The sequence below is a fragment of the Miscanthus floridulus genome, chromosome 16, assembly GCF_019320115.1.
Source record: "Miscanthus floridulus cultivar M001 chromosome 16, ASM1932011v1, whole genome shotgun sequence".
Lineage (NCBI taxonomy): Eukaryota > Viridiplantae > Streptophyta > Magnoliopsida > Poales > Poaceae > Miscanthus > Miscanthus floridulus.
This window is the reverse complement of record NC_089595.1, coordinates 9,767,829-9,780,774: the sequence shown is the minus strand read 5'-3', so window position 1 is coordinate 9,780,774 and position 12,946 is coordinate 9,767,829. Positions and strand designations below refer to the sequence as shown.

Below are 12,946 nucleotides of genomic sequence, written 5' to 3'. Positions count from 1 at the left end.
TGCGGTGAAAAATTACAGGCCCAGGTGCTTGCGCTCTAGGAGCATAAGGCAAGGATGGAGGAAGAGCGACAGAGGGAGCGGGAGGCCGAGCAACAGAGGATGGAGGCCGAGCGACAAAGGTTGGAGGCCAAGCGGACGAGGTTTGACGCCTTGGCTCAGTACGTGGCAAGTCTTGGCGTCACGATGGGTCGTCCAGCGCCACCAGAGCTGTTCGCTCCTCCACCGCCTTACCCATACCCACCTTACCCATCCGTGAGTTCAACTTCTCTAACAAAAGCTCTTTACTATGCATGTCGGCCATCGTGCCGTTGATATGTGATGGGAGGCCTTCGTGCCGTTCATATATATGTGTGCCGGCCATCTCGCCGTTGATATGTGGTGGACGGCCATCGTGCCGTTGGTTTTCTTGCAGGTTTTGGAAACCCCACCGTGCAGGGGAGGTGCTGCCGAAATTTTGATGTGTCTAGGCTTAGATTTCAATTTTATACCTAGTTCTGCAAATATTGACTTGTGTACGCTTAGATTACAATTATATGCCTTAGTATTACTATAATTACTAATTTTTCTTCTCCTTTGTGCAGAATCAATCGGCGGGTTCGAATGAGGGGCCTCAGCAGCCGCTGTCGGGAGGGTCGTGGCACGCGCCGTATCCACCACTTCCGCCGCATCAGCAGCCGTCGGGAGCGTCGGGGTACCAGCAGTATCCACCGCCGCAGCAGCAGCAGCCGCCGGAGGGAGGGTCGAGGGACTAGGATGCTTGGGGGTGAGCTTGTTGCTCTTCATAATGTATTGTCGGGCACTTTGTGAGATGAACTGTTGGATTTGAGATGTTAAGATGGATTATGTGAGACATGTGATGTGGATGGCATATTTGTTAAATATGTGATATTTGTGATATATATGATGTGTTATATTTGTGAAATATGTGATGTTGAAGCTGGAAATATAAACAAAAATAAAAAAAATGCTCTCTGGACTCTTTGCCGAGAGCTAATATTTGCTGAGAGCCCAACTAACTGGGCTCTCGGCAAAGAGTAAGATTTGCCGAGCACCTAACTCTCGGCAAATATGACTCTTTGCCGAGAGCATATTCTAGGGCTCTCAGCAAAGCTTTCCTTTGCGGAGAGCTGGCTCTCGGCAAACCTTTCCTTTGCCGAGCGCTGGCTCTCAGCAAAGAAGTTTTTTTTTTAAACCACCTCAGCCCCATAATCTATTTTATTTTTTTTTAAAAAAAAAATTCTTTGCCGAGAGTTGCTCTCGGCAAAGAAGTGTATGGGACGACCGTTACGGGCGGGTTGCCGTTACAGCGGTGATATTTTGCCGAGAGTTAGGTTTTGCTGAGAGTTTTTATTTTGCTCTCGGCAAAGAGTTTGCCGAGAGGGGCTCTCGACAAATAAACCTTTGCCGGGAGACCTTTTGCCGACCGCTCTTTGCCGAGAGCAGCTCTCAGGCAAATGATCTGCCGAGAGTGAAATCCTCTGAGGGGAATCCGGTTGTGTATAATCAGATGCCTGTGCCTGCCTGCCTTGGATCACCTACTACCTAGCTTCCTCTCTCATCATACTGCGAGTATTCGTGTGTTTGTATGTGTACATATATAGGATTAATTAAAGCCTGAACTTGTATACGTACGTCGTACGTGTCTGTGCAGAATGGATTATGTATTTATATATGCTGCCTGCAAATTAAATTAAAGCTTTCAGTCGTTCTTGCTCATTTCATAGCTCTAGCTTTTAGTTAGTTACATACTAGCTGCTATATACTGATCGAAGAAGATCATCACTAACAAACTAGTTATCAACCAGCTAATATAACTCCGATCCGATCCATACATGCTCGATCACCCCCTTGATCGAGATTATATTATTATATATTTGCCATGGATATATATGCATGTCAGCATGTGCAGTCGATAAGCCGTCGTCTCTTATAGCGAGGCAGAGGCAAGGGCGCAGGAGGACGACAATGCTAATTAAAAGTCGTAACATGAAGATTCCTTGCTTTACTCTTACGATCGATCGATTTGCATTGGCTGCCTCGTTTGCATTGGTTGGTGTTGCACGCACGCCACACACAGCAAAACAAGTTGTTAGTCCAAATCAGGAAATGACACACGACAGGGCAACCAAAGACTCCAAGAGCGCGAGCGAGCTAGCCTAGCTAGCTACTCCATTCGTTCCACAATAATTTTCATTCTAGGAATAAAAAAATTTCTCCAAATTACTCGTCATTCTCGGCTCTACTGATTTTGCTGTTGCACTTTATCCAAACGTGTTCAAAGGAACGGACTATAAGAGATATGATGGCACACAAGAACAATTGGTTTGTTGACTACAAGACTGTCATAGAGTAGTTCTATATGACTACAAGATTGTCGATGACCGTTCCATAGCAGAGAGAGCTCATGAGATTCGGACACTGGAAAAGAATTTGAGAATTTTCCCTGTATGTTTGCCGCATAAGTTTGTGACAAGAAGAATTATTACAAAGTTGCCATCATCGTGGCCGGATTTTGTCACTTATCGAAAGCAAAAGAGGCAAGAATTTAGCGTTGCTGACCCTATTGGGTCTTTGGATGTTGAGAAGTCAAGGACAAATGACACTCGCCGCGCAAGAGAAGGAGAAGATTCGGATCCATTATATATTTTGCTATTTGACAGAGATCTTTTATTGCCCTCCTTTTTTCTAAATAACATGCATATTAGCATTTGGCTGACCAAATTATTGTGGACGAAGTAGACGGGCTCCGTTAATATACGGTACATACACTACCGGAATGCCCAGGTTTGCCGTGTGTCCACGGCACACGGCGAAGCCTAAAAAATACTCGACAAAACCTTTGCCGAGTGTGTTACACTCGGCAAACGGCACCTGGCGTACACAGATTCGGCAAACGTTTCTTTGCCGAGTGTTTTTTATCGGGCACTCGGCAAAGACTTTGCCGAGTGTTAAAACCGACACTCGGCAAAGACTTTTTGAAAAATATATTAAAAAAAAACCACCGCCACCCGCCCGTGGCTCCCCCCGCCGCCACCACCACGCCGCCGCCACCACCTGTGCAAAAAAAAGAGGGAGAGGGAGGGAGATGGGGGGGGAGGACAGGGCCATGGCCGGCCGGCGGCGGCACTCGACCTTGCAGCCAGCACTTGGAAGTCCGAGCCGAGCTCGCGTGGGGTGGTGGCTCTCTGCAGACGGCAGCGACGCAGAGGGGTTAGGGACGCAGGGCGGGGCTGGGTTGCGTGCTGGCGACGTGAGCAAGGTGACGGGCGGCGTTGTTTTGCAACCTGCAGATGGCGGCGGCGTGGGCACACCTGGTGGAGACGCTGGCAGAGCTGGAGCGGGCATAGGCACACACCGCCGAGCTGCAGCGGCGCCTCGAGCATGCCTACGGCAAGCGCCGCCGCCTCGTCCAGGAAACCCGCGGCCGGATCCTCGAGATCCACGTGCGCCTCCACAAGAAACAGGATCCTCGAGAGGGAGGGGAGGGGGTGGCACCGGGAGAGGGAGGGGAGGGGGCGGCGCTTATATGTTGAGAATTCCATAAGACTGAAGCCTAATGATTGTACGTACTCTGAAATTTGGGCCCCATCCTGAAAGACAGAAGGAAATTAAAGGCACACCTGAATGCATGTATCAGTTGGGTTGATGAGGGTGAGTCACGCAATTGAACAAAGACTTATTGTTGCTAGGCTGCTTACCTCAGCTGATGCTCAACATACATTGCATAAAATATCATTAGTTGAGGATAAGGAGGGGCGTCCAGATAGATAGATAGATCCCTCTCGTTCTCGGTGTCTGTTAGTATCACACACACTTTATACTTTCTAGTAAGAAGAAACACTAGCTAGTTAGCTCTGCCGCATACTGAATGAAAAAGAAAGCAAGCAATTCCTTATAATAAAGTAGTCATCTCTTCTGGTGACAACTATCTCCACCACCTGACCTAAGTAATGACCAGCAAATAAAAGTAGCGTTGTTACTGTTTACATACACAGACACACACCAAAAAAAAGGCATCTCCTGAGCATACATATACATACATACCAGTATAAAATATATCGTTAGAAGTGAAGGAAGAGAAATTTATAGAATTGGAAGAGAGAGCGAGGCGTGTGGGCAGACGGGACGACATGCCATTGTCATGTGGGAACGACCATGGAAAGCGAGACGTCACCAACCAACCAGAACCACAATCAGCAGGCGGATCATATCATAGCAATCAAATATGCAAAGCATGGCCGAGAGATATAGCTAGAGCGAGCACTGTACCAGCAAACGAAACGAAAGCATGCCGGCCACATGCGTGTGATGAGGTAGCTCACGCCTCACGCACCTTCTCCGGCTGGCCTTCTTTCCCCAGCCACTCCCATCCACAAGTCAACAAGACACTAGCTAGCTAATAGTACTAGCTAGTAAGCGATCGATCATCGACGATCGATCGAGAAGCTAAGCTCGTGAAATACTAAAGACCAGGAGGAGGATGTCGGACTGGGGCCCCGTGGTGATCGGGCTGGTGCTGTTCGTGCTCCTCTCGCCGGGGCTGCTGGTTCAGCTCCCCGGCCGCCACCATTTCGTGGAGTTCGGCAACCTGCAGACCAGCGCCGTCTCCATCCTCGTCCACTCCATCATCTACTTCGCGCTCATCACCCTCTTCGTCATCGTCATCGGAGTGCACATCACCACCGGCAACTAGCTACCTAGCTACCTATAATATATATCTCCATCACCACCTTGTTGATCATATCGTCTTTTGATTAATTTCCTCCTCTCTTCTTCATTATTTGCTTCTTTCTTTTAATGCATACATCTGTATTACTACATCATACATACATGTCTTCCTATACTTCTGGCTCCTCTATGTCCCTTCATCAGCAGTACTAGAGTGTCGTGTATGTAGTAAGGTGGATATGTAAAGGATTTTTTTTCTTTTTTTGCCCCCTTGCAAATAAAAGGGTCGGACCAACTCTTTCTTACTTCAGGTACTTTTTACTCGTCTTCTCCAAGCTTCTATATTTTCTCTCGTAACAACTATGTAGAAGCATATACTCCATCGGTCCCAAAATAAATATGTTCTCGCTTCTCGAAAAGTCAAATGTTTTAACTTTGACCAAATATATACAAGAAAATTTTAATATTTATAGTACATAATTAGTATCATTAGCTAAATCATTGAATCTATTTTATAATAAACTTATTTGGGAAGATACAAATGTTGCTAACATTTTCTACAAACCTAGTCAAACTTAAAAAAGTTTGACCGACATGAATACCATAGCGACACTTATTTTAGGACTGAGGGATTAGTGTGTTATCTACTATATATATCGTAGCCATATCATAGTGAACAGTGCATTGTGTGAGTTATCAGATCCATTCTTTGAGTATTCTAACTAGTTAATTAGCAAAATTATCTATTGTCCCAAATGTTAATCCCTCCGGTTACAGAAGAGTGATATTTTTGGTATCTTGTAACTAACCTAGCTATCGAACTTTTATTATCAATCACTTTGTGATTAAGGTGAAAGCATCTAGGCTCATAGTTGGGTTTTGGTGATTAATGACGACACGAGATTACTATGACTAATGTGTATTTTGCAGAGACAATTTGAGTTAGGTCATGGTAATGGAAATTGATTGGGCAATCATGGTTGTCATGCCCCTGTCGATGGAAATCGTTTCGGTTTTCAAAGGATGGACGACAAGGTTAAGGACGGACTAGTTCTAAGTGTCGTTTAGCTTTAGAGAGACACTTAGAGTAGTTTAGGACTTTGTTTTTTCTTTGGCCGTACTATTCAGGGAGGTATGGACTAGTAGCTTGACCTAAGTGAGTCTAATGGATTATGTGTGGTACACACATATCAAACTTAACACTAGGTAGCTTAGGAATAGCCCTAAGATCGATAGAAACCAACTTCATTCTCGAAGGATTTCGAATTGTAAGTGAATGGAGGGTTAAATAACTGACCGGACGTTGGTTTGGTTGTGACCGGACGTAGCGTGAAGAGTCCGGTTAGTTCATTTGATCAGCAGCTACAGTCATATACTGACCGGATGCTAAACAGTACATGACCGGACGCTAGGGTGCCTATGTCCGATCAACATCAGAGAGCATCCATAGGGGCATTTTGCTGACCAGATGCATCCGGTGGGTGATGACCGGACGCATGTCAGAGTCCGGTCAGAGCTAACGGCTCTATCTGACACAGTGACGTGTACTACTGACCGGAGCGTCCGGTCACCCTGACCGGCACGTCCAGTCACCCCGAAATTTGCTGAGTTGGCCTCCAACCGTTATGTTTTGAATGAGGGGTATAAATACTTATCCCACTCGTTCATAGGAGGTCTCTTGCCTAATTGTTCAGCTGTGAAACACCTTTGGAGTGCAAGGGAGAGCAAGAGCCTAGTGTGGTGATTGAGAGTTGATAATCCAAGATTAAGGACATCACTAGTGCATAGGGAGTAGCAAGTGTGCATCCATCTTTCTCATTAGGCTTGTCTTAGTCAAGTGAGAGTTTGTGCTTGTTACTCCTGGTGATTGCCATCACCTAGATGGCTCGGTGGTGGTTGGGAGCTTGGTGATCATCTAGCAGAGCTTGTGGATGACCCAAGTCATGTTGTGAGAGGTTGTGGGAGATTCACCATGATGGAGTGTCAAAGAATCAGCCCGTAGAGCGCACTTGATCCTTGCATAGATCAAGGGGGAGCTACACGCTTGCGCGGGTGCTCCAACAAGGACTAGTGGGGAGTGGCAACTCTCCGATACCTCAGAAAAATATCGCCGTATTCCTTTCTCTCTCTTTATTTTGAGCATTTACATTTGAGCAATTCATTTCATGTCTTTATATTCCTAGAATTGACATGCTAGAGTAGGATTGGAAACTAGGATGCAAAACTTTTGTACGACAGAACAATAGAAACATATTCTAGACACAAGGGTGAAATGGGCTAAGTGCAGGGCTTAATTATTACAAAAAAAATTAGAATTAGCCCAATTCACCCCCCCCCCTCTTGGGCATCTTGATCCTTTTAATTAGTATCAGAGCCTCGTTCTTCCTAAATTAGGCTTAACCGCCTAGAGCAAGATGTCCCATGGGGATGGACCCCCACCTATCTTTGAGGAAGATGATTTTTCTTATTAGAAAATTCACATGGAGACATACCTAGAGTTCTTAGAGCCGCCTCACAAGGCTTCCCAAAACCTAAGGATCCCATCAACCTTCAAGGCGATGAGGTTAACTATGAGAAGTGGAATGCAAAGGCTATAAACACCCTCTTTAGAGGCCTTTACAAGGATGTCTTCAACCGTGTGTGGAACCACAAAGACGCCCATGCACTATGGTCGGACATTTGTGCACTCCACGAGGGAACCAAGAGTGAGCGTGAGGAACGCTATCACCTTGTGATGAAAAAGCTTAATTTATTTGAGATGCTTCCTAAAGAAAGTGCCAATGAGATGTATTCACGCTTGAATGTTCTTGTAGAGGAAGTCAATGGGCTTGGACTCACACAAATGCAACCATCCGATGTTGTGAGAAAGATCTTGAGTGTCCTCCCCATTGACAAGTATGGGCATATTGTGATGGTGCTTTATCAAGGTGATCTTTCCACCGCTACACCAACTCAAATATTAGGGAAGATCAATGCACATGATATGTACATGCACATCACTCCACAAGATGGCTCTTCTTCCACCAAGAAGATAGATTTGGCATTCAAGGCTAGCCAAGAGAAGAGGGGCAAAGCAAGAGTTGATCATGATAGCTCAAGTGATGATGAGATTGATGATGCAAGTCTTTTTCTCATGGTGAGAAGAACCACCAAGATGCTCAAGAAGCTAAACAAGAATGGTGTCAAGTTTGATGGCAAGAAGAAGAGATTCTTCACTAGTAGTAGAAGGAAGCCCATCTCCAAAATGGATTGCTATAATTATGGAGAACTTGGTCATCTAGCTCATCAATGTCCCAAACCCAAGAAAGACAAGTACAAGAAGAAGTACAAGGGCAAGAAAGATGACTCAAGTGATGAAGATGATGATGAGAAAAGAAGAACAAGCCATACAAGAAGAAGGAATTTCATAAGAAGAAGAAGAATGGCAAGGCATACATTGTTGGTGATTGGCTCACGAACATTGAATCATCAAGTGGCTCATCCAGTGATGAAAGTGAGAATGAGAAGGAGAAGGTGGCCGCTCTTGTGATTGATTCTTCACTATTTTCACCAACACCGCCGCCATCATCCTCTACACATCTATGCCTTATGGCCAAGGGTGAACGAAAGGTACAAAATAATGATGATAGTAGTGGTGATGATAATGCTAGCAATGATGAAAGTGGTAGTGATAGTGATGAAGAATTTGAATCACCTTCTTATGATGATCTTGTCAAGTTGCTAAACCAATACACTAAAATCATTAGAAAGACAAGAGCTAAAAATAAAAAGCTAGAACTTGAGAATGACTCACTCTTAGCAAAATATGACATTGTCGAAAAAGCTAGTGTTGAGCTTAGAGAAGAAAATAAAATTATGTCATCCAGACTCAAGGAGCTCAAAACCTCTAAAAAGGAGCTTAGAGAAAAACATGATAAACTTGAGGGGATACATAATGAGCTAACCACTAGTTACAATTTGCTAAAAGAAGAGTACACCAATGTCAAGATTAATCATGACAATCTTGTTCTTTCTCATGAGTTATTATCCAATGAGCCACATGATGCTACTAACAATATTGATATAGCTACATCATGTGATGACTTGATTGTTGAGAGCATTGAGCAAGGTTCTAGTAGCAAAGGCAAGAAAGTGGTTGAGTCCTGATAACTATAATGATTATGTCAAGCTCAAGAATGAGAATGAAAAGGTCAAGAAAGATCTTGAAAAGCTATCAACCACCAACACAATTGTGATAGAGAATCTTAACAAAGATTATGATATGGCTCTTGAGAATGAGATGCTTAAAAAAGAGAACAAGAGACTCAAGATGGAGAAAAATCATGATGAACTTAGAGAAGAAAACAAGAAGCTCAAGTTGGAGAAAGAGCATCTTAAGACCGGTTTGAGCAAGTTCACAAGAGGCCAATATCTCCAAAGTGAGCTACTCATGAACACTGTGATGAAGATGGATAGAAGTAGTATTGGGTACTTGGCAAATCAAGAGAAGAAAGCTCAAGCTCAACATCAACAACAATACAAGTCAAAGCCTAAGCCAAAGAGATGCTTTGAGTGTGGACAAGAAGGTCACTTTGCTCATGAGTGTCAAACTCCACCACCACAACTCTTGTCCAAGCATGCTAGACCCTTTGCCTTCTGTAAGGAAAATGGACCCTTGGCCCATTTACTTTGGATTTTGGTGTTTGATGACCAACACAACCAAATTGGACTAATGAATTTGCAAGTGATTGTTTTGTAGTTCAATAGGATGCAAGACGTGACTTGGACAAAGGCGATGTGATGATCCGATGATCAACACCTTAAGCAAGACCTTAGAAGCACAAGAGAAGACCCAAGATATCAAGCAAAGTCCAAGCACGAAGATAGGAACCAAGCCGTACGCAATATAATCAGATGCCTGTGCCTGCCTGCCTTGGATCACCTACTACCTAGCTTCCTCTCTCATCATACTGCGAGTATTCGTGTGTTTGTATGTGTACATATATAGGATTAATTAAAGCCTGAACTTGTATACGTACGTCGTACGTGTCTGTGCAGAATGGATTATGTATTTATATATGCTGCCTGCAAATTAAATTAAAGCTTTCAGTCGTTCTTGCTCATTTCATAGCTCTAGCTTTTAGTTAGTTACATACTAGCTGCTATATACTGATCGAAGAAGATCATCACTAACAAACTAGTTATCAACCAGCTAATATAACTCCGATCCGATCCATACATGCTCGATCACCCCCTTGATCGAGATTATATTATTATATATTTGCCATGGATATATATGCATGTCAGCATGTGCAGTCGATAAGCCGTCGTCTCTTATAGCGAGGCAGAGGCAAGGGCGCAGGAGGACGACAATGCTAATTAAAAGTCGTAACATGAAGATTCCTTGCTTTACTCTTACGATCGATCGATTTGCATTGGCTGCCTCGTTTGCATTGGTTGGTGTTGCACGCACGCCACACACAGCAAAACAAGTTGTTAGTCCAAATCAGGAAATGACACACGACAGGGCAACCAAAGACTCCAAGAGCGCGAGCGAGCTAGCCTAGCTAGCTACTCCATTCGTTCCACAATAATTTTCATTCTAGGAATAAAAAAATTTCTCCAAATTACTCGTCATTCTCGGCTCTACTGATTTTGCTGTTGCACTTTATCCAAACGTGTTCAAAGGAACGGACTATAAGAGATATGATGGCACACAAGAACAATTGGTTTGTTGACTACAAGACTGTCATAGAGTAGTTCTATATGACTACAAGATTGTCGATGACCGTTCCATAGCAGAGAGAGCTCATGAGATTCGGACACTGGAAAAGAATTTGAGAATTTTCCCTGTATGTTTGCCGCATAAGTTTGTGACAAGAAGAATTATTACAAAGTTGCCATCATCGTGGCCGGATTTTGTCACTTATCGAAAGCAAAAGAGGCAAGAATTTAGCGTTGCTGACCCTATTGGGTCTTTGGATGTTGAGAAGTCAAGGACAAATGACACTCGCCGCGCAAGAGAAGGAGAAGATTCGGATCCATTATATATTTTGCTATTTGACAGAGATCTTTTATTGCCCTCCTTTTTTCTAAATAACATGCATATTAGCATTTGGCTGACCAAATTATTGTGGACGAAGTAGACGGGCTCCGTTAATATACGGTACATACACTACCGGAATGCCCAGGTTTGCCGTGTGTCCACGGCACACGGCGAAGCCTAAAAAATACTCGACAAAACCTTTGCCGAGTGTGTTACACTCGGCAAACGGCACCTGGCGTACACAGATTCGGCAAACGTTTCTTTGCCGAGTGTTTTTTATCGGGCACTCGGCAAAGACTTTGCCGAGTGTTAAAACCGACACTCGGCAAAGACTTTTTGAAAAATATATTAAAAAAAAACCACCGCCACCCGCCCGTGGCTCCCCCCGCCGCCACCACCACGCCGCCGCCACCACCTGTGCAAAAAAAAGAGGGAGAGGGAGGGAGATGGGGGGGGAGGACAGGGCCATGGCCGGCCGGCGGCGGCACTCGACCTTGCAGCCAGCACTTGGAAGTCCGAGCCGAGCTCGCGTGGGGTGGTGGCTCTCTGCAGACGGCAGCGACGCAGAGGGGTTAGGGACGCAGGGCGGGGCTGGGTTGCGTGCTGGCGACGTGAGCAAGGTGACGGGCGGCGTTGTTTTGCAACCTGCAGATGGCGGCGGCGTGGGCACACCTGGTGGAGACGCTGGCAGAGCTGGAGCGGGCATAGGCACACACCGCCGAGCTGCAGCGGCGCCTCGAGCATGCCTACGGCAAGCGCCGCCGCCTCGTCCAGGAAACCCGCGGCCGGATCCTCGAGATCCACGTGCGCCTCCACAAGAAACAGGATCCTCGAGAGGGAGGGGAGGGGGTGGCACCGGGAGAGGGAGGGGAGGGGGCGGCGCTTATATGTTGAGAATTCCATAAGACTGAAGCCTAATGATTGTACGTACTCTGAAATTTGGGCCCCATCCTGAAAGACAGAAGGAAATTAAAGGCACACCTGAATGCATGTATCAGTTGGGTTGATGAGGGTGAGTCACGCAATTGAACAAAGACTTATTGTTGCTAGGCTGCTTACCTCAGCTGATGCTCAACATACATTGCATAAAATATCATTAGTTGAGGATAAGGAGGGGCGTCCAGATAGATAGATAGATCCCTCTCGTTCTCGGTGTCTGTTAGTATCACACACACTTTATACTTTCTAGTAAGAAGAAACACTAGCTAGTTAGCTCTGCCGCATACTGAATGAAAAAGAAAGCAAGCAATTCCTTATAATAAAGTAGTCATCTCTTCTGGTGACAACTATCTCCACCACCTGACCTAAGTAATGACCAGCAAATAAAAGTAGCGTTGTTACTGTTTACATACACAGACACACACCAAAAAAAAGGCATCTCCTGAGCATACATATACATACATACCAGTATAAAATATATCGTTAGAAGTGAAGGAAGAGAAATTTATAGAATTGGAAGAGAGAGCGAGGCGTGTGGGCAGACGGGACGACATGCCATTGTCATGTGGGAACGACCATGGAAAGCGAGACGTCACCAACCAACCAGAACCACAATCAGCAGGCGGATCATATCATAGCAATCAAATATGCAAAGCATGGCCGAGAGATATAGCTAGAGCGAGCACTGTACCAGCAAACGAAACGAAAGCATGCCGGCCACATGCGTGTGATGAGGTAGCTCACGCCTCACGCACCTTCTCCGGCTGGCCTTCTTTCCCCAGCCACTCCCATCCACAAGTCAACAAGACACTAGCTAGCTAATAGTACTAGCTAGTAAGCGATCGATCATCGACGATCGATCGAGAAGCTAAGCTCGTGAAATACTAAAGACCAGGAGGAGGATGTCGGACTGGGGCCCCGTGGTGATCGGGCTGGTGCTGTTCGTGCTCCTCTCGCCGGGGCTGCTGGTTCAGCTCCCCGGCCGCCACCATTTCGTGGAGTTCGGCAACCTGCAGACCAGCGCCGTCTCCATCCTCGTCCACTCCATCATCTACTTCGCGCTCATCACCCTCTTCGTCATCGTCATCGGAGTGCACATCACCACCGGCAACTAGCTACCTAGCTACCTATAATATATATCTCCATCACCACCTTGTTGATCATATCGTCTTTTGATTAATTTCCTCCTCTCTTCTTCATTATTTGCTTCTTTCTTTTAATGCATACATCTGTATTACTACATCATACATACATGTCTTCCTATACTTCTGGCTCCTCTATGTCCCTTCATCAGCAGTACTAGAGTGTCGTGTA

General features: G+C 45.4%; 1 protein-coding gene across 1 annotated transcript; it reads left to right on the top strand.

Moving 5' to 3' along the window:
• The first annotated feature begins 4,480 nt into the window (after positions 1-4,480).
• Positions 4,481-12,747, top strand: LOC136510244 (uncharacterized). Its single transcript, XM_066504764.1, has 2 exons — positions 4,481-4,671; positions 12,528-12,747. Exons 1-2 carry the CDS (start codon positions 4,481-4,483, stop codon positions 12,745-12,747), a joined length of 411 nt encoding a protein of 136 aa, XP_066360861.1.
• Positions 12,748-12,946: the final 199 nt, after the last annotated feature.